The sequence below is a fragment of the Dipodomys merriami genome, unplaced genomic scaffold (genome assembly GCF_024711535.1).
Source record: "Dipodomys merriami isolate MVZ:Mamm:240054 unplaced genomic scaffold, mDipMer1.0.p SCAF_20, whole genome shotgun sequence".
NCBI classification, from domain to species: domain Eukaryota; kingdom Metazoa; phylum Chordata; class Mammalia; order Rodentia; family Heteromyidae; genus Dipodomys; species Dipodomys merriami.
Window position 1 is genome coordinate 28,196,847 of NW_027203382.1, and position 21,620 is coordinate 28,218,466.

At 44.4% G+C, this 21,620-nt stretch overlaps 1 protein-coding gene across 1 annotated transcript in view; it reads right to left on the bottom strand.

Moving 5' to 3' along the window:
- Positions 1-439: 439 nt before the first annotated feature.
- Znf366 (zinc finger protein 366) overlaps positions 440-21,620 on the bottom strand; it is a 65,839-nt gene continuing 44,658 nt past the window's right edge. Inside the window, exons 3-5 of the mRNA XM_070031327.1 lie at positions 19,373-19,564; positions 8,184-8,358; positions 440-4,742 (exon numbers count right to left, since the gene is read on the bottom strand). Of these exons, the coding sequence (XP_069887428.1) occupies positions 4,210-4,742; positions 8,184-8,358; positions 19,373-19,564 (900 nt within the window). The 3' untranslated portion in view covers positions 440-4,209. The remainder of the gene's footprint in view (positions 4,743-8,183; positions 8,359-19,372; positions 19,565-21,620) is intronic.

Below are 21,620 nucleotides of genomic sequence, written 5' to 3' on the forward strand. Positions count from 1 at the left end.
GGGAGAACTGGGTGTTCACATATCTGGTCCAAAATGCTCGTGCCTGAATCTTACCAAGTGTGAAATAGATACCTAGGGAGTGGCTGTGAATGTGTGCTACATTATTCAACCCACACAAGCAGCCAGTGAGGAAGGGATGAGGAAACAGAGCAGTGTAGGAACTGCTCTTGAACTTCAATGGAAATAGGCTCTCTTACCACCATTTGCCTGGGACTTCCTTCTAGAAAAAACTTTCCTGAATAGCAAAGAGAAAGAGGATGGGTAAGAGGACACCTGGTCTACAAGTGGGTCAAGCTTCATCCATCCTTCGTGAAGCCTGGGCTAAGCCACCCTGGGACAGCCGGCAGCATAAGAGCAGGAGCGGATGCTCACAATGGCAGTCTTGTTGTCAATCTTTAAGTATTTGCAAATATCCACTCAGTGTTTTCAATATGCCTTTATTTGCTTAAATTAACAGGATATATGTTATATTTCCAGGTAAACTGCCTTTTCACTCAATCAAAAAGCTATATATACAATTTGAATTGCTATTCATTTTAGAGTTTTCGTTTTAAGATACCCAGGCAGAGTTCTGTACAAAACCAACATGTGGTGTAACGTCCAAATATGTGAAGGATTTGAAGTGCTAGCACTGTTACATTTTGTTCCAGCAAAGCAGAGGAAGATCATCATTCAAAACACAACGTTAATATTTTATCAAATGCCTTCAGGGCTTAATAAATATAGTATGCACATTAAGCTTTCTCACACAGATAGTCCAGCTACTTTTATTGGCTTGTAAAAAGGTCAGTTTCAGCCTCATAACTGGGGCAGAGCCAAGTTTTTAAAAAGAGAACTAAAGAGGAATGGAAAGGCAGCAAGAGGGGGTAATCGTAGGCTCCCCAATACAAAGAATAAAAGAAATCTATGCCCCTTTCTATTCACTGGTTGGTCAAAAGCACAGAAAGCATTTGATGGTGATTGGCTTTCAGGTGGTGAAGATCATGACCTTGGACTGCTGATAATCTTAGAGGACTTTATTCCTTTGTCCTCTGATGGCCCCACCAGCCCTTCTTCAGGTTTGCATTCTGGTCCACCCATTTCAGCTCAAACCTGGAAAGCCCTTCCCTCAACTTTGTGCTCCTCTCCAGGGAGGCACCATAATGCATCACTCAACCTTAAATTAAGGGGACGCTTTTTGTAATGAGCCAGGGGGCCACTGATAGAAACCCAGGTCATCCAAGGAAAACCAGGATATTAGAGAAAAGCAAGGTGTCAACCGTGGTTCTCAGCTCAACATGTCATCCAGTAGGCTAGAACTCATAAAGTCTCTTATAACCAGTGTCAAAAACTATGAATAGGCCTTGGAACACACCCTATCCTGGAATTTTACTTTTTCCTATACTTCTTTTTCCCTCCGAATGAAGTATTACGTAGAACACTGTCCTACAATACACAGCAAGCCCAGCTGCTCTGAGTGATATGGACATGGGCACAGATGTGGGCTTTCTCCTCCCCCCCAGTGGCTCTGCAGTGGCCCACCACAGATCTCTGCTCCTCTGGGAAACTCCACACACAACTTGAAAGCCACCATTTCACATCACATTCTCTCCTCTACGTTAACTGGTCCTTCAAGCATTCCTACAGGGTTGTTTTGCTTGGAAAGGGCTAGAGTTTGTTACTCTAGATTTTCCTGCCTTCTCTTCCAGCTGGACATAGCCAGAAGCAACTGGAAGTACGCAGCACATGTTGTTAGATACTGCACACAGTAGATCCTCAATGAGTGGCTGCCCAATGGATGCAGACGTGGAACATGAGCTTAGGAGAAGAGTGTCACAGAGCCCTGGGGCAGCTTCCTGGGCAATTTCATCAAAGGAACTAAAGTGCTGTATATTCAGTGTGTGGAAGGAACTTGCTCACCTGAGGGCCTGGAACCATTCTCAGCTCAGGGCTGTGCTTGTCACCATAGAAACCCACAGGATTCCCTCGACAGGGGCTGGTTTCACCTCCAGATATATGCGGCAGTAGGAAACCCAAGCAGCTTTAGCACACTGCAGTGGTAGTGAGGCTCAAGGGAGAAATTTTAGAAAGGGAGTAGGAGAACCCAGCAGAGATGACCAAAGCAGAAAGGTAAATGAGGAAGACAAGTCTCCCAGAAAGCACCTGGGTAGACAGGGCAAGCCAGCCTCTCAGGAAATGCCTGGGGAGACTGGGAAGAGAGAAGGCAAAGTAATCAGCAATGCCCAGCTCTGTCCTCCTGAGGCTCCTACAGAATTTGGGGAAGGCCTGGTCAGCATGGAATCTGAAGCTGAAACAGAAATGGGTGGTGGAGGGGGTTCTGGGAGATTCAGAAATGGATGAGGGCTAGTGGTGGCCAGAGACCAATGAATCTTTCTCAGTTGTGCCTACACAAAAGACTCCAGGGGCAATTTTGAATGCTGGAGGCTCTACTCTCTGATCAATTAAAGCAGAATATTGGGTACTTTTTTTTTCTTTTTTAACGGCACTAGGGTTTTAAACTCAGATATCAGGCTTGTTAGACTGGTGCTATACTACTTGAGCCATGTGTTCTGGCTTGATTTTGATAGTTATTTTGAAGATGGAGTCTTTTTACTTTTCTGCCCAAGCTGGCCTTGAACCTGGATCCTCTAGATCTCAACCTGCTCAGTTGTTAAGATTACATACATAAACCACCAACTACATTTGGTATTTTTTCCAGAAACCTCCTTTAGGGGAGTCTCAAGTGTAGTCAGCAGTCCGAACTGGGTGCCGCTGGCTCATGCCTGTAATCCTAGCTTCTCAGGAGGCTGAGATCTGAGGATCACAGTTCAAAGCCAGCCAAGGTAGGAAAAGTCTGTGAGACTCTTATCTACAATAAGCCACCAGAAAACTGGAAGTGGTGCTGTGGCTCAAGTGGTAGAGCGCTTACCTTGAGTTGAAGAGCTGAGGGACAGTACCCAGGCCCAGAGTTCAAGCCAACGATCGACAGAAGAAAAAAAAAGGAATACAGTCCGAGCCTGGTGTTGGTGGTTCATATCTATAATCCTAGATATTCAGGAGGCTGAGATCAAGGGACAGAAGTTTGAAGCCAGCCCAGGAAGGAAAGTCCACAAGATTTTTTGTTGTTATTGTTGGTCATGGGTCTTGAACTCTGGACCTGGGCACTGTCCCTGAGCTCTTCAGCTCAAGGTTAGTGCTCTGCCACTTGAGCCACAGAGCCACTTCCAGTTTTCTGGTTAATTGGAAATAAGAGTCTTATGGACTTTCCTACCTGGGTTGGCTTTGAACCGTGATCCTCAGATCTCAGCCTCCTGAATAGGTAGGATTACAGGCATGAGCCACCAGCACCCAGCCCATGAGACTCTTTATTTCCAATTAGCTACCCCCCAAAAGCTGTAAGTGGAGGTGTGGCTCAAGTGGTAGAATGCTAGCCTTGAGCAAAAAATAAAAAAAAAACAAGTATCAGAGACAGCATCCAGGCCCTGAGTTCAAGCCCCACGACTTTGTACAAAAAGGAGTATCCTGCCTGGCACTGGTGGCTCATGCCTGTAATCTTAGCTACTCAGGAGGCTAAGATGTGAGGATCAAGACTTCAAAGCCAGCCCAGGCAGGAAAGTCCATGAGACTCTTACCTCTAATAAACCACTAGAATGCTCGCCTTGAGCTGAAGAGCTGAGGGAAAGCAACCAAGCCCCAGAGTTCAAGCCCCACTGACCCACAAAAAGGAGTATCCTTTCCCATAATTCCTCATTCTGCAGTATTTCTGATATTTTACTATTTACTGAAGGCTATTTCTATATACAGCTACTAATATTTTCTTCTATCTAGACAAAAAATACTGTAACTTCCACAAATTCAACTAAACAGTTATTAATAAGGTCACACGTCAAACACCAGATTTTGTGGCTAGAAGAAAATTTACTATATGTTGAGTGTTAGTCAAAAGAAAACAACTTCTAACAGCACCTCAGAATCAGCTTACAATTAACTAGATAGCTAGAAGAATGTGCGTAGTTATTACATGGCTGCTGCATAAAACATCCTTGAAGACCCTGTGTGTGTTCAAAGTATGCAGGGCTGTAGATGCATTTACATTACCTGCTCATTTAGTCTGAGCCATTTGTAAAGATTGACGCCACTCTCCAATCCCCAGCAAATGACTATTCATGCAGAAAGCTGTATTTGAATGACCTAGTTATCATTTTCCAAAGGTAATTTGAAAACTCTATTTTAGATACCCAAAAGCACTGCTTGTTTTTCCATTTTTCTCTCCAGTAATTCTTTAAAACTCTCATCTCTGTGCTTGAAGTATAAGTAATCAGAAAAAGAGGGGCCCCGCCGGGTGCTCTGGAAAAACGCAAGGCGCTCATCCTTGTGGGCACAGTCTCTCTCCTGGCTGCCCTCGGTGGCCTCAAGGTCCTTGCTCCTCTCCTCCTGTTCTTTGGGCCCATCCTCCTCTTCCTTGCAGGCTTCTCCTGGCCCCTGGAGACCCTGCTCAGGCTTGGTAGATAGATCCTGGGGTGCACAGAGCTGCTGGTTCTCTGGGGGCACACCAGGGCTGATAGGTTCCACCTCACAGCAGTTGTCACCATCATCATCTTCCTCTTCCTCGTGGCAAGGGCTGCCCTGAGCACTCTCTTCATCCGAATTGAACAAGGGCCTCTTCACCCCACGCTTCTGGGACAAGTCAAAAGGCTCCTCCTGCTCCAGATCCCTCAGGACACCCGCTGTCTGTGCCAGGGAGATTCTTCCCCTTCCCAAACCTGTGAGAGCAGAGAAAATTCAGCACCCAGGAAAAGTAGCAGCAGGCCAGAGAGGGCTGGGGACCAGTCAGTGGACAATACACTTGTTCATTGTGTGTGTGTGTGTGTGTGTGTGTGTGTGTGTGTGCGCGCGCGTGCGTGTGTGTGCGCGCGCGCATGCCCCAATGTTGGAGCTTGGACTGTCCCTTAGCTTTTTCTTTTTTTTTTTTTTTTTTGTCGGCTGTGGGGCTTGAACTCTGGGCCTGGGTGCTGTCCCTCAGCTCTTCAGCTCAAGGCGAGCGCTCTACCACTTGCTACAGCGCCACTTCCGGTTTTCTGGTGGTTTATTGGAGATAGGAGTCTCACGGTCTCTCCTGCCCGGGCTGGCTTTGAACCGCGATCCTCAGATCTCAGCCTCCTGGGTAGCTAGGATTACAGGCGTGAGCCACCTGCGCCCGGCTTGTCCCTTAGCTTTTTCAACCAAAGCTGGCACTATATCACTTGAGACACTTCTACTTCAGCTTTTTGCCAGTTAATTGAAGATAAAAGTCTCATAACTTTTCTGCATGGGCTGTTTCAACTGCCATCTTCGGATCTCAGCCCCCAGAGCAGCTAGGATTATAATAGGCATGATCCACCAGTGCCAAGATCCCATTGTCTATTTTAAAATGGGTGATTGCCAGTACAGACATCCAGGGCAGGCTTACTGCAGGCAAGCCCTAAATTTGTGTAATTCTCTAAGGTGAATGTGGCCATTTTCACAAAGCTTTAAAAATGAAGCTGGCCTGGCAATGACCTTACTGGAACTCTCAAAAATGAAAAGTATCAGGGGGCAGGAGCACAGAATGTGAGGCTGATCACGGTTTGATTACAGCAGAAATGGGAAGGCAATTTTGGTATTTAAGTTGTGGCTCAACACATAACGGTCCATACATAAAATGACATATGCATAGGTGACAAAGTGATTTACTTTATAAGCAGCAACCATAAACCAATGGCCCTATACTTTTGCCTGCAGTGAGCAGGGGGTCTATTCAGAAATCCTTGAATTCATCAGGGAGCCAATGGTTCATGCTTATCATCCTAGCTACTCAGGAGGCTGAGATCTGAGGATTATAGTTCAAAGCCAGCCTGGGCAGAAAAGTCCATAAGAGTCTTACCTCCACTAAACTATGCAGAAAAAGCCGGAAGCAGTACGTGGCTCAAGTGGTAGAGCATTAGCCCTGAGCACAAAGAGGATCAGGGACAGCATCCAAGTCCTGAGGCTCAAGCCCCAGGATCAGCAAAAAAAAAAAAGAAAAGAAAAAAGAAAGAAAGAAATTTTTGAATTCTGCCTTCAAACTTGCTATCTGACCTCAGGCAGCTTATATAACCCATCTAGGCCTTGGTCTCTTATATAAGACAAGAATAAATGTCTCTAGTGGATTTGCAGAAGTGAGCAGTAACGCCCCTAAATCTTTTGTCCTGCCCTTGATTATTCTCATGGCCAAAAAGTGGTTCATATTATTTTGTAAATAACCTGTGTTACCAGCTTCACTCCTGCACAGACCAAGAGGGTAACAACAAGCCTCAGTCCCTGGGCTCAGCTCACTGTGTTGGAGAGAGCTGCATTTATTGCCTGTTTATCACAGCAAGGGTTGATTAGATGTCTAATCCAGTGAGTTTGGAACACGAACTCATAGCTGCCAAGGGCTGGGGGTTTGAAGAAAGGAGGCCACAGTTTTTCATTAGTTCAGTTAACACTCAGTGGGGGAGACATAAAACTCTTCTGTGTAGGGGGCAATCGGGAGAAAAACTGTCCTTAAGTGAACCAGGAGAGGAGACCTAGCCTGCTAGAAACTTACTTCTGTGTGTTAAAAAGCAGAGCTGCAGAGCTGCAGAGCCAGGCCCAATGGCTCACACTTTTAATACTAACTACTCACTGAGGAGGCTGAGAACTGAGGTTCATGGTTCGAAGCCACCCAAGCAAGAAAGTCTGTGAGACTTGTATCTCCAAAATAAACCACTCTCTCTCCCCAAAAAGTCAGAAATGGAACTCTAGCTCAAGTGGTAGAGCACTAGCCTTGAGCAAGATAAGACGCTCAGGGACAGCACTCAAGCACTGAGTTCAAGCCGTAGTACTGGCACAAAAATAAGAAGAAAACTCAGGTGCGGCTAGGTGCCAGTAATCCTAGCTACTTGGAAGCCTGACATCGTGGTTTGAAGCTGGCCGGTGCAGATAAGTCTGTAAGACTCCATCTCAAAATTAATCAGCAAAATGCCCAACTAGGTGCACAGGACAAGTGGGAGAAGCAAGTTAAGCAAGACTGTGAGGCCCAAAGTTCCATCCACTGTAGTGGCCCCAACTCCCACCTCCTGCTGAAAATGAACACTTGCTTTTATAAAGGTAAAGAAAAGGGGCTGGGAAGGTGGCTCAGTGGTAGAGCGCTTGCCTTGTATGCTCAAGGCCCTGGGTTCGATTCCTCAGCACCACATAAGCAAAAAGAAAAAAGCCGGAAGTGGTGCTATGGCCCAAGTGGTAGAGCGCTAGCCTTGAGCTGAAAAGCTGAGGGACAGCGCCCAGGCCCAGAGTTCAGGCCCCACGACTGGACCCCCCCTCCAAAAAAAAAAAAGAAAAAGAAAAGTTGGACATGGTGTTGCACTTCTGTGATCAGAGCGTCTAGAGGCAGGAGGACTCTGAGTTACAGACCAGCCTGGGCTATTTAGCAAGACCCCATCTCAAATTAATTAATTAATTTTTAATCAATCCATTCATTGGAAAGAAAAATCACATGCCCTCTATTACCAATATGCAACCAATAAAGATTGAGTAGAAAGGTCTGGGTTTATATCCTGACTCTTGTCCATTTTCTGTTGAGAAATATTAGAAGCCTCAGTTTCCTCATCTATCAATTAGATTGTTTATCTGGTCCAGAGTTGTATAAGACTTAAGAAGCTAAGGCACCGACAGAAGCAGTGTCTGGACCAAAGAAACCAATGATGGTGCCAGCATCATGATAATGCTCCAAACGTACTATCTAAGATTTTCTTTTACTTATATCCTTTCGATCTTAGACACCTTTGGTGTCTGTTCTTGCTCTTTTGTCGTGGTCTTAAAAATTACATTTCTCCCCCGCTGGTGTGCCAGTGTAAGGCTTGAACTGAGCGCCTCATGCTCTCTCAGTCTTTTTGCTTAAGGCTTATTGCTCTACCACTTGAACTACACCTCCACTCCTGACCTTTTTGTTGTTGTTGGTTAAATGAAAGATACGAGTCCTGTGGACTTTTCTGCCTGGGCTAACTTTGAACCTTGATCCTCAGGTCTCACCCTCCTGAGGAGTTAGTATTGGACATGTGGTGCCTAGCCACCCGCTCCCCTTCATTTTGTACATAAATGATCCCCAAGCAATGCTCGTAAAAGTGAATTTCCAGATGTGTATCCCACCGGCACTGCGGGCAGGGTGTTTCAGCTGTGTGTCGTACCTTGGGAGTGGAGGCCACGCTCCATCACTCCATGTTTGACCTTCATATGGCGAGTCAGGTTTCCCTTCAGGGTGAACTTGCTCGGGCAGTAGAGGCACTTGAAGGGTTTGCTGTCCGAGTGTAGGTGCATATGGCCCATCAGGTTGTGCATCCGGTTAAATTCCTTCCCACACAGCTGTTGGGGACGAGGGAGGAGAACTCAGTGGTCCTGCCAGAGAGAAGCCACATCCGGGCCCACAGCGGGGATGGACGTGGGGCCACATCTGATTCTACTCTGCTTGGATCTTGGCTCTTTAAACTGCTTCCAAAGAAAATCTCCTGGAAGTCAGGGAGGGGCTGGTTCTCCCAGCCTCAGAGGTGAGCAGGGAGGGACATGATCCAGGGATCTTTAAACTCAAAACAAAAACAGCACAGCTTTGAAAGCTCTTGTGACTGAGCTGTTCAAAAAAAAAGCAGCTGCCAAAGTGTATCTCTTTAATAATAAGAATACAATGACAAGCTTAATATTTATGATGCTCTTCATCTGAAAGATGATGGGCTAGGGTATGTCTCAAATGGTAGAGTGCTTGGGTTACCAGACCCTGCCTCAAATTAATTTATTAATCTTTAATTCAATCATTCACTGGAAAGAAAAATCACAAGCCCTTTATAAGCAATGTGCAAAGACTGACTAGGAAAGTCTAGGTTCAAATCCTGACTCTGCTCCTTTTCTATTGAGAAACATTAGAAGCCTCAGCACCTCAGTTTCCCCCCAGGGTATGGCTCAAGTGATAGAGGCCTTGGGTTACCAGACCCTGCCTCAAATTAATTTATTAATCTTTAATTCAATCATTCACTGGAAAGAAAAATCACAAGCCCTTTATAAGCAATGTGCAAAGACTGACTAGGAAAGTCTAGGTTCAAATCCTGACTCTGCTCCTTTTCTATTGAGAAACATTAGAAGCCTCAGCGCCTCAGTTTCCCCCCAGGGTATGGCTCAAGTGATAGAGGCCTTGAGCTCAAACCCCAGCACGGCCAAAAAAGAGTAATAAGGAAGGTACTGTTCTACGTCAGCCAAGGAGAATCTTAATTCTTACATCAATTCTATTATATGGTCTGTCATCTAATTTTATACATTGGCAAACTTAGGGCTTAACTCACTTGGCCAAGGCTCCCAGTTATTAGAAACTAGTTGGGATAAGATATTCAGAGCACTGGCTGCCAGAGACCACAGGACCAACCACCATCCATATTGGGTTCTCCCAACCTAGCCCTCTGCTACACTGCATGTAGCCCTGTTTCTCATTTTCACTTTGCTAATTGTTGGGATGGATTTCAAAGTCCAAGGAACAAAGAGACAGCTAAGAAAGAAATATGTCTTTTCTCTGGAAAGAGATTGGAAGGAGTGAGAATATGATTTTAAAGTAAACATGTTGTATTCATTTCATCATTTCTGTTCCATTAACATGCTCACACATGATAGGTCTACAGTGCTTCTCACACTCCTTCCTCAGGAGCAGAAAGCATAGAATAGATGCTCTGGGATGCTTTGTTCCCACACCACAGTTCAGTAGGATTTGAAAGCTCTAGCCCTTACATAGCTGCTATGATCGGCAATGAAGGATTTTGTGTTTGTGCTTAGTGTGTTAATGGCAGAGACTTCTCTTTCTCCCAATCCCAGAGGCCAGCAGCGATAAGTGGTAAAAGACCTCACACAAGACAAGAAGTATGGTATTCCCCGAGGCTTTCATCAGTTTTCTGTCTCACTGAGAGACACTTTCAGGGACGGTGATGGGAATTCTAGATTGAATTTATTTTGCTGGAACAGGGTTTGAACTCGGGATCTTGTGTTTGCTTGTTTGGTTTCCTTGATCAGCTAGTGCTCTATCACTTGATCCGTGCCTTCCCCCGGCCCAGCCTGCCTATTATCCTGGTTATTTTGTTGAAAAAGTCTCTTGAATTTTTCTACCCAGGCTGGTTTTGAACCTTAATCTTCCAGGCCTCAAGCTCCTTGAGTAGCTAGGATTTTAGGTGTGAACCACCAGCATCAAACTCTAGATGGAATTTTTATTAATGAAAGCAATATTTTCTTCAGGGAAATGAGAGCTGAGCTGGCCTTGGAAAGACAGGTAGATCTAACAAAGATGACCTAGGGAAATTAGCTGAAAGAACACTGGGTGGGGTTGGATGGGGAGAGGGTTGAACATAATAATTATCACAGAATAAATGATTGGCTCTGTAGTTTTTGAATGATTCATATTTAGGGATTCTAAGTATTTTTCCCCTTTGCTTCCTTACTAGTGAGAATGAATTTGGCATCCCAAATGGGTTCTATGCTTAGAATGTCTGTACCTCACATGCATTTGAAAATGATAACTGAAGTCTTAGTTCCATGGTAGACCACTTCCTACAAGTACATATGCATTCCATCCCTGGCATCCTACCCCTTCCTTTCACCAAAATGGTGACCTAAGACAACAAAATGATTGAAGAGTTGATCCTATTCCAACTTTCACAAGATAAGTGGCATGTGGGATGATGGACCCTTATTTTTCTGTATTCTCATTTCAAAGAAATTACTAAGATACCAATCTGTGGCTCAGTAACATACATGAGGAAATGTTCTTGTGAAGTTGTATGTATTAGCTTGATCTACCTACTTCTCTTTCATGGCTATGGACTAAAAGCTTTGATTCTAGAGATGGTGCGTTAAGTATTTCCAGTCATTGGTCAATTTTATGAACAGTCTTATTTGGCCTTCGCGATGGCTCCTGGCTATGTGAAGGTCTGCTGCTGCTGCTGCATGACCAGCCCTGCAGCCAATACTGAAGAAGTATTCTCACCCAGTCACTGCTGCATTCACCATGGCTCTGCCTGCCCTTCTGACATATCATGCTCAACACAAGGTAGGCCCTCAATAAAAATCTGTTGAGGGAGGTAGGAGGGACACAGGGCAGTGGAGAATTAATAGAAGAAAAAAGCCCCAGGTGGTAAAGCACAGAGAGGAAAAGTGAAGTTGAAAGCTGGAAGATTTATGATGCTACTGCACTCATGGTCCTGAAGGCTATACAAACATCACTGAAAATACAGAATGGGTGTCTTTTGCCCTTGACTCCTAGGATGGGAGAAACTCTTACTATTGAGATGTTTGAAGCTGGGCTGGTATAAAAGGGTTTTGTAAAGAAGATGTAATTCAGCTTCATCTTTAAGAATCTGTAGCATGTCCTTGTTTTTGTCATTGCCTATTTCCAGACACTGAAGTCAACCTTTTGCCATAGGAAGGTGACTACTGCTGCTGGGTTAACAATGAACTGCTCGCTGCTGACATGTTTACTGGGACTTGGGGTCAAGTTGGACCCTGCAATTCTCCTGCCCCTAACTCCACACGTGTAGATATGCTCATCACAATGGCGACCCCTGGATGTCATCTTAGGTCTTCCTAGCCTCAGACAAGCTACCTTTTACTTCCCTCTCTCATAGCCTAGTTTTTTTCTAGTGACTTCCTGGATAAGTTCCTTGAGTACTGAACTTCTTGGGACATTTTAGTGGTACATGGGTACACTAGCATATTAAAAATGATATTGTCACACCTATGTCATCTAAGAAGGCCTACTGTAGGACATGTTGGACAACTATCTTTCTGGATTCTCATGCTGTTGGTAACTGATAATACTTGGATATTACATTTATTTGTATAATCTATGGTACCTTCATGGGCAGGCTAATGGAGAGTTTCTTCAGGGCAAAGTGGAGATGTGTCAACTCTGAAAGGTGTTTAGATTCCCAAATGGTGTCCCAGGTAGTCTCTAATGCAAGGGCCACCTCTAGCTTCCAACCTCACTATCAAACACAGGTGTGTACACATGGTACACATGAGCATCTAAGCATATGGTTGGGATAACAAATAAAGAGGTCAGGAAAATACCATTTTTTTTGTTTCATAAAATTCTATAAAGCAGCCATTGTCAGTTGTCTTTTTTCTCACGAAATCTGTATGATTTAGTGTGCTAACTAAGATCCTTACTGGCAGAGGGAAGGAGCGAATTACTTCGGGAATTAAGCTACTTGGGCTCCTTTCACATCTCAAAGACAAGTACTTAGCTGTTTCTTCCCAGCCTTTGGCCTTCCCCCAAACCCTTTGTTCTTATCCAGGCAGGACACTTGGACTTCTTCACCTCAGATTTTTCTCCAGAGATTTTGTGTGTGTGTATTTGTGTGTGCGTACCACACCTTCACTTCCAGCTTTTTGCTGGTTAATTGGAGATAAAAGTCTATCCAATTTATGTGCCAAGGCTGGCTTCAAAGAACAGTCCTCAGATCTCAGCCTCCTGAGTAGGTAGGATTAAAAGTGTCCGCCACTGGCACATGGTTATATAGAGAAATTTTTTTTTTACTAATTTGTTTTGTCAGTTGTAGGGCTTGAACTCAGGGCCTGGGTACTGTCCTGAGCATTTAAGCTCAAAGATATCATGCTACCACTTTGAACCACAGTGCCACTTCTAGTTTTCTGGTAGTTTAATTGGAGATAAGAGTCTCATGGCCTTTTAAATAGAGATTTTTTTTTCTAACATCTCTGTAACTAAGAAAAGGCTTTTGTATTGTTAGCAAAGAGGGAGGGGAGGGTCTGGGGCCAGCTAATGATGGCATCCTGAGGCAAAGTTTAAGCTCTAAACAAAATCACTGTCTGGAGGAGTCAGATGGGAAGGAAGAAGAAAAGCTGGGAGGGAGCATCAATCATCTAGTTTCTTCTTTGGGAAAAAGAAGCATTTAAGTTAAAACCGTCTTGTGAGATATAAGGCCAAGATCTGGCTTAAACCAGGACTTGGTGGATTCTGTCCTATCAAGGTCTGCAAAGTTTATCTAAGGTAGGTGTTATGCAAGAAGCTAATGGTGTGTTGGGGATTCACTTTCATCTTTTAGAAGGTCACTTCAGCCAGGTTCCCTCTGCTTGAGCTCTACTGAGCAGCACCATACCTCTGACAGTAAACTCCGGCTTGGGCCAGGCACCAGAGGTTCATATCTGTAATCATAGTGACTGAGTTCTAAGGATGGAGGCTCAAAACCAGCTTGGGCAGGAAATTCTGTAAGACTATTATCTCCAGTTAACTAGCAAAAAAAAGTTGGAAGTGAAACTGTAGCTCAAGTGGCAGAATGCCAGCCTTAAGTAAGAAAGCTAGAGGACAGCACCCAGGCTCTGAGTTCAAGCCACAGTACTGGCACAAACAATAACAAGCACATTTAACAGTCCTTCTAAAATGATTTGCATGGGCCACTAGATTCAGAGAGGTAGCAGTGAGTCAGAGAGAGAACTTGCTTCATTTGCTCTTCTGTAATATGTCATTAATAACTAAAGTTTCTTATGAAGCTGTTGAGGGATCCAATGAAATAATTTAAGGAAATAGGAAAACAAACAAACAAAAAAACCTTGCTAAATATTAGCTCTTATTACTATTACTATACTCTTTTTAACATTTCAGAAATAGAAAGATCTTTGAAGATGAGGTCCTTTTAAAAGCTAATTATTTGAAGGAAAACATCAAAGGAAGGAAGGACCCAAAGATGGAATCCTGTGTGAACACCAGCCAGGTAAGCAGTGAGGGGGCCTAACAGGAACACAAGCAGTTATGCACACCCAGCTTACTATGTAGATGGTAAGCAGAGATTCACCCTATACTGCAGACTTTGGGAGAGCCTGCCATCTGGCTCCACAGTCCTCAGCCTGCCCTTGACACAGCTCGCAGATGCTCTGCTTGCTCCAGGCCTCCTTGCTCTAGTCTCTTGGTGCTCTTTCTCTCCCAGATCCCAGGCCTAGGGGCACCTCTGGCAATCACTTCCCATGAGTCCTTGCAACAAGGCTGACAGCCAGCAGCTGCCACAAAGAGGTGGGCAGAGACAGGATGATGGCAGCAGCACTTGGCTCGGGCTAGAGGCCCAAAGGGCCACAAAGCATCACGACCTCTCTGCAGTCGCCTGAGGTGAGCTTCAGAGCTGAGATGCCCCAGGAAGCCCCTGCCTTCCTATTTGGAGAGAAAAGGTCAAAGAGCTTTAGCTTGCCATCCAGAAGAATGGCCTCCACTGAACTGCCCTTCCCTTCCATTCTTTTCCTTGCTCCCCACTCTTCTTTAGTAAGATGGGTGTTCCTTTCCTCAAAGGGACAGGGAGGGAGGGAGGGAGGGAGAGAGAGAGAGAGAGACTGTAAACTGTCCAAAAGGACCGTGAGAAAACAGGAAGCTTTGAAAAGTACAAGAGAAAGCAAGATGAAATCTATTTGCAGGAGGGCCCCTGGGGACATGTGAGGCATTGTTAAGCAGGCAGTTCATGCAGCTATATCCTTCCTTCTGCTGAGGACACTTTGCTGCCAAAAGGCTCCTATCTGGTCACTGCCTTAACCCTCTCCATGCCAGCCTGAAAACTCTGGCCCCAAGAACTGGGCTCCACAAAGTATCCCAGGTAATGTCTCTCCTTTTTTTTGAGCATCAAAGAACTTGAGAGGGCAACAGAGCCAACTGGGCAGAGGAAGTGAAGACCCTTTTCCAGGAGACCTCACCCCTCTTCTGCTTTCAGCCCTCTGCCCCATGCTGCCGATGACCTGGTGATTCATCACTTAGGCAGCTCCCGGTTTCACCCATCTCCAAAGAGAATTTGTCCCGGAAATTCTGGATGGCTGCTTTTCCTGGACAGGTTTTCTAAAGGCGGCAGCTGGTTCTTTGCTATTATGGAGTGCAGCCACTACAAGGACAGTATCCAAATCAACCGCTGCGTGCTTACGCAGAATCTGGGAAGCACATTTCTGAAACACGGCTTAAGTGTATGAGCGCAGGTCTCTGGAGTAACTCCAGCTGGCTCTGAGCAAGGAGTCCAGAAGTTTAACTATCCTTCACAAAAGAGCCCAGAAAAACAGTAATTTATATATACATATATGAGAGAGGTGTGGAGGGGAGATATGCTGGAAACCTTTCCTTTCCTCTTAATTTTCCATCCTATTGTCAATGTCTAATCGTGCAGTTCATGAACATTCTTCTCTCTGAAGACAGCTGTGTCCACTGATCACAGAGCCAGAAACATTTTATGCTTTAAGAGAAGGAAGGATTTATGTCAGAAAGAAATTTTAATGGTGAGAATCCCAAGAAGCTAGAGTCTGTTGCTAAATAATCTTTTTTTTTCCCCTGGTTGTCAGGTGGAACAGAGTTAACTGCACCACAGTGGGCTGCAACAACACCTGCTTCTCTCTTCCACCCATGTCAACTATGGGAAGAGAATAATTTCCCAGTTACCATGATCAAACTTGGGATTAGTTGTCTGGGCCTGTTTTCCAACATCAACATTGTGGCCAGCCAGCCATTTGTCTCAGTTGGCTTTAGATTGCCTAGCAATGAGCAAAAGGCCTCCTTCTTTCCCAACTCCCTATCCTCTATAATCTCCATCCAGGGCCTCATTTCTAAGAATCCAGCACAACATGGATGGGAGCAAAGTCCACAGAATACTTTCTAAAAGGTCTAGCTTTACAAACACAAAGAACTGGCTGTATTAACTCTAAACTCAAACATACTCTGAAAGTCTTTTGAAATGAACAAAGATAATGGGACATAAAGGATACCAAGTAAAGTGACATTATGAATAGAGATTAGAAGAGGGAGAAGGAGAGGAGAGATCAGATGGTAAAGGTGGAGACACTTCTGGTTCTTTCCAGAAGGCTCTAGATCAAGGTGACAACCCACTGTTGTTTCAGAGATGTCTATAAAGGGAGCAGGGATACCTAAGTCTGACAAAATTCCCTTTAACGTCCAGTTCTTTTGGTTTAATAGTACTCTAGTCTAATAATACTCTCTAGGCAGTCTCTTCACCTATAATGTGGCCTCCTGAGAGAACAGAGCCCCCAGAAGTGACCCTTGCAGATGACTAGTCTAATTCCTGTGCCAGGCCCATCTATTATTGTGAAGTATAAACTATGCATCATTCAAAGATGACATTCCACTTTATACATACTCTTTATAAGACCTGGTGATGTAAACTACACAGCCAGAGCCTAATCAGCTTTTATAAAAGAGGTAAATCAAGTTTCTGAGCCATACAATTGTGCTTGGACCATGTATAGTGTCCTGTCATTGGGTGGAGGAGAGTTTGTCTGTGAGGGGAGCATGGGGTGTCCCGCTACTGGGCAAACAGCATCACTGTGCTCAGGATGCCTCATTCTGTGCAGCTTTTATGCACCACTGCTAGAGAGTCCTCTCTAGATCTTCAGGTCAAAGAAACTGTCCAGATCCTTGAGGGTAGAGAAGTAGAAATGTCCCAGTGCTCTCAAATCTTACATAGCCAGGATTGGCTCTACATGTACCTCAATTTCAGAGGTATTTTCTGCCTGGTTATATCACTACTGCTGGACCAAAAGGGGTGAAGCAGAAGCACAATCCAGCTGGATGGAAAGATGGGGGGGAGGGGAGCTTGTTATTGTTTTTAGGAGAAAAACAAGATAATGAACTCTTAATATTTTCCCAACTTTACTCCACTATTTAATAATTAAGAAAATTTAAAAAAATACAGACTATGCTTGAAGTCTCAAAGCAAATGCAACAAGGGAATGAAGCCTAGCACAGAGACCCTGTTCACACCTCCATTGTAGCAGATAGTAATGCTCTGCAGGAGGTGGCAGCTGTTATGGGTGAAGCACTGTGGGGCTCAGTGGAGTGGGAAGAAAATCAAGCAAGGGCCTTCAGGCAGAGAGAAAAGCATCTCTACGGAGTCCTACAGCGTCACCTGTGCAATACAGCCCTCACTGCTTCAGAACAGTAATTTCAGCCAGTGCCCTGATTTTACTATCTGGAATTATACTACTACTAGTACTACTACTATCATCATCATCAATGTTGGTCCTGTGGCTTGAACTTAGGGCCCAGGCCCTGTCCCTTAGCTTCTTCATTTAACTTCTTCATTCAAGTCTTGCGCTCTACCACTTGGGCCACAGCTCCACTTCTTTTTCTTTTCCTTTCTTAGTGGTTAAAAAGAGATAAAAGGTTTATAGACTTTCCTGCCCAGCCTGGTTTTGAACCTCAATCTTTAGATTTCAGCCTGCTAAGAAGCAAGGTTACAGGACTGAGCTACTAGAGCTAGGCTCAGAATTTTTAATAATGTTTGAATAAGGGGCTTTGCATTTGTACTTTGCACTGGGCCCTGAATATTCTGCTGCCCATCCTGCATGCTACTTCCTCCTCCTTTAGCTGAATCAAAATGGACAGAACGTGACTGTCAAATCACTGGGAACTTGGAGGAAAGGAGGGGAAACAGAAGTGGCTGGCAGGAAGAGGGCTGGAGAGAGAAGATTCCCTCTCCCACCCCTGGACAATACCCACATGGTCTAGGGAAGCTCTGGTGCCTGACCCCTCACCCTGTCCGGGAGTTGCCAACACAGGAAAGAAGTCAACTTCACAGGGGGTTCCTTAAAATGGGAGCCTTACTGCAGAGAAGTGGAAGCAATATCAGTCTCTGGAAGTAGGGAACTCCACTTCAGGAAGATAGGTCCACAGAGTGTCATCTGCACCCTATCAGATGGAGGCAAGAGAGGAAATCTTCCATTTCAAACAGAAGAGCTCTACTGTTGTGTGTGATTTCCTCTTCCCTCCTCCCCCCTCCAGCCCCTCTGTTCATGACCAGGATGACACCTGATGGAACAATCCTTAAACTAGCCAATTTGGATCAAGACTCCTGCTCATTTCAGAAGTAGAGACGAAAAGAGCCCTGGGGGTGGAACAACCTTGGGAGGTCTTGCGTGTTACAAATTTCTAGCTCATGTATTTCTTGGCTTAAGAAATAAAAAGCCAACCAAGGTAATCTGACACGAATATGAGCAAAGATGCTCACTGCCTGTGACTATCTTTAGATGGTTATGCTCAGTTATTTCTTAGTCAAAACAAGCATTTCCAAGGTCTTTGCAAGAACTAACTTTGGAGTCCCCTTCTTCTCTTCTAGATTTATTTATTTATTTATTCATGAGGTACTGGAGACTGAACTCTAACACTTGGGCCATGCCTCCAGTCTTCTATATTTAAGAACATTTTAAATTGGCACATAAGACTTCTATGTATTTATGGGGTACAATGTGACACTTGGATTCATATACTCAGCATGTATAGAAGTAGTATTTCATCACCTCAAACTTGTTTAATTTCTTAGTGTTGAGAACATTTAAAAATGCTTCCTCTAAAGGCTGGGATGTAGCTCAGTGGCAAAGCACTTGCCTAGCAAATGCAACATCCTGGGTTCGATTCCCATACCAAAAAAGAAAAGAAAAAAACATGCTTCCTCTAGCTATCTTGAAATATAAATTCTTACTATTTAATACTTGGCCGTGCTGTAGAATACTAGGATTTTTTCCTCCTGTCTACCTGTAATATTGCAATCCTCATCGATCTCTCCACTTCTTCCTCCTGCTCCCAGCCACTACTCTATACTTCTGTGAGGTCAACCTATTTAGCTTCTGCTTACAAGTGAGTGCATGCAGTATTTGTCTTCCCATGCCTAGCTTATTTCATTTAATATAATGTCCTCCAGGCTTATCTATATTGTCACAAATGACCGGATTTCCTTTCTTTAGTGCTAAATAGCCTTGCACTGTATACACATACCTTATTATCCATCCATCTTTCCATCCATCCATCCATTAATCCATCCTCTGATGGACAAATGCACTAATTCCATGCCTTGACTACTGTGAACAGTGCAATAACTATCATAAGGTCTAGCAATCTGCCGTTGACCAAATATCTAAAGAGAAGGGAAAGAGCATGCTACAAACGCTTTCATCTTCTCTGGGAGGCCTGTATTCAAATGATGAGCCCAAGGGTCAGACAGGTAAAGGGACAAAGCTGTACTAAAAATTTCTCTAAATCTTTTCTAGGTTCCCCTCACTGAATTGTATGGGGTAGAGTGACACAACTGGTTTCTTCATTCTACAATAGAAATGTACCACATACCAACCCATCCTCCCTACCCTGGGATCTTTCCTCCACTGCTAAAAGAAAACAACCAGGGCAGGTTCTTTAGGGACCAGTCAAGAGCTGGTACGTGCACAGGTGTGGTGAAAGAGGAATAGATGTAACTTGAGATTGACCACAGGCCCACAATGAGCCTCTGAATAAACAGAGCAGAAGGGTCCCTGGAGACTCTTGCCCATTGGACATTTGCTCTGCCCTCCGAGTCACACCTCTGTGCCCCACCTTGCACTTGAAGGGCTTCACATCTGAGTGGACGATCATATGAGCCTTGAGGGTCTGCTTCTGCACGAAGCTCTTGTAGCACAGGTGGCACTGGTAGGCACGGATATTGGTATGGATCAGCACGTGTCTCTTCATGTTGGCCAGCAGGGTGAACTCCCGCCCACAGATCCCACATTTGTGCTCTTTCACACCCTAGGGAGGCAAAGTTCAAAGCAATGTATGGTTAATGGGAACAGCTTTCATGACAAAAAGCAAGAGCTGAAGTTCAAAGACAAGCTCCAAATGGCATGTTAGCTTTGTTATTACTTCCTTGAAAAGTGCTGATTGCATAAATCCATTTTCTAAATTTTTGAGTACTAGCTGGGTGCCAGTAGTTCACACCTACAATCCTAGCTACTCAGGAGGCTGAAGTTTGAGGTTTAAAACTAGCCTGGACAGAAAAGTCTGTAAGACTCATATCTCTAATTAACTAGCAAAAGCTGGAAGTGGAGATGTGGCTCAAGTGGTAGAGTGCCGGCCTTGAGAGAGAAAGCTAGAGGACAGTGCCCAGACCTGAGTTCAAACCCCAATACCTTCCAAAAAGAAAGAGAAAAAAAGAGAAAGAAAAAGAAGAGAGAGAAAGAAGAAACAAAAGAAAGAATAATTTAAAAAAAACACAAAAACAAACAAAAAACCCCTAAGCACCTTACACTAGCCAGACCATTAATGGGGAAAACTGTTGTTTTTGTTATTATTAATGTTGACGAAGTTCGTTATAAAATAACAGTTTGAGTGGATTAATAGGATTTTGGTAAGAGCACTGTAGATAATAAAGTGAAATGAGTCCGTAATCTAGCTTTCAAGGGAACAAAAAACTAAAACCTAACCTGACATTATTATTTCCCATAGGAAAGCCAGGTCCTCTGGACTAGAAAAGTCTCACAAAGGAACTAGAACATCCCAAGAAGAGTTATTTATCTTTATGTCAATCAACTACAACCCAATCGACCCTTTCCAGCTTCCCCGGAGCTCCTCCAAGCCATGCTGACCTTGTGTGACATGCTTTTGGAGTCTCCAGAATCCAGTTATTTCTGATGAAGAAACTTGTCAAGGGACAGCTTTCTGAATCAGAAACAGCATAGAAATTTTGCTTGTTTCCTTGCTATGTGTAACGTGTTTGAAAATGTGAATGTTCTTGCCCTCAGTGAAGAACATTCAAGGAGACCAACAGTCAGAGCAGAGTATTAACTAATCTTGACTAGCTGTCACTTCCTGAAACACTTTGTAAAGAGATCCAGAATGCCCTTTGCTTTTTCACTTCCTTCCTCCTTCCATCCCTCCCACTACCCCTCCCTCTCTCCTCCTACCCTTCCCTTTCCCTTCTTTTAAGATGGAGATTTCACTATGGTAACCAAGCTGATCTCAAATTCATAGACTGAAGTAATCCCCCTGCCTCAGTCTCCCAAGGAGCTGGGAATACAGGTGTGTTCTGCCATGCCAACTTGTTTTCAAGACAGGATCTCATCAATTTTTCCCTGTACTATCCTCAAACTTCAAACCTCTTACCACCTCCTGAGTAACTGGACTAGGGATATGACTTTCCACACCCATCTGGTTGTTTGCAGAATTCTTTAGGAAGAAGGCAAGAGAATAGCAGCCGGGAGACAAAACCCTGGAGCATAAAGGAAGCTACTCTGTCTCTGATTCTATATGGGAAACATGGGTAGGGGGAAGGGATAGAGCAGGGCAAGTCTTGTGTTTAAGACTGAAGGGCTGCTGTTGGGATTCCTGAGTGTCCACCCCATGCCTTGGTGTCTGAGAGTTGTTGAAAATTAAAGATATAAGGAGAAGCAAAGCAGCTGCTATTCAGTGAGCATTCAATAAATACAACTTCTCACGGCTTGCTGAAACCTTCAATTAAAATGCATTTTGTTCCCTGAATCAAATAAAACTTGTTTCAGACACCAGCTGTTTCTCTCATTGGGGCTTCATTTACTAATGCACCTGGACTCCTTTCTACATGTACAGGAGCCCCTGAAATAAGCGACTAGTCCCCTTTGTGTCTGAGTCCAAGTCCATGTCCTTTTCTGATGGCTCCTGCCATTGGCAGGTGACTCCCCTCCCATGATACCTACAGGTGCCTTTTGACAAGGTGCCTTAGACAAACAGAACTCACAAGGCAGCCTCACGTTTCCTCTCTACTGTGCAATCCTTTTTTGGGGGAGGGGGGTCCAGTCATGGGGCCTGGGCGCTGTCCCTCAGCTCTTCA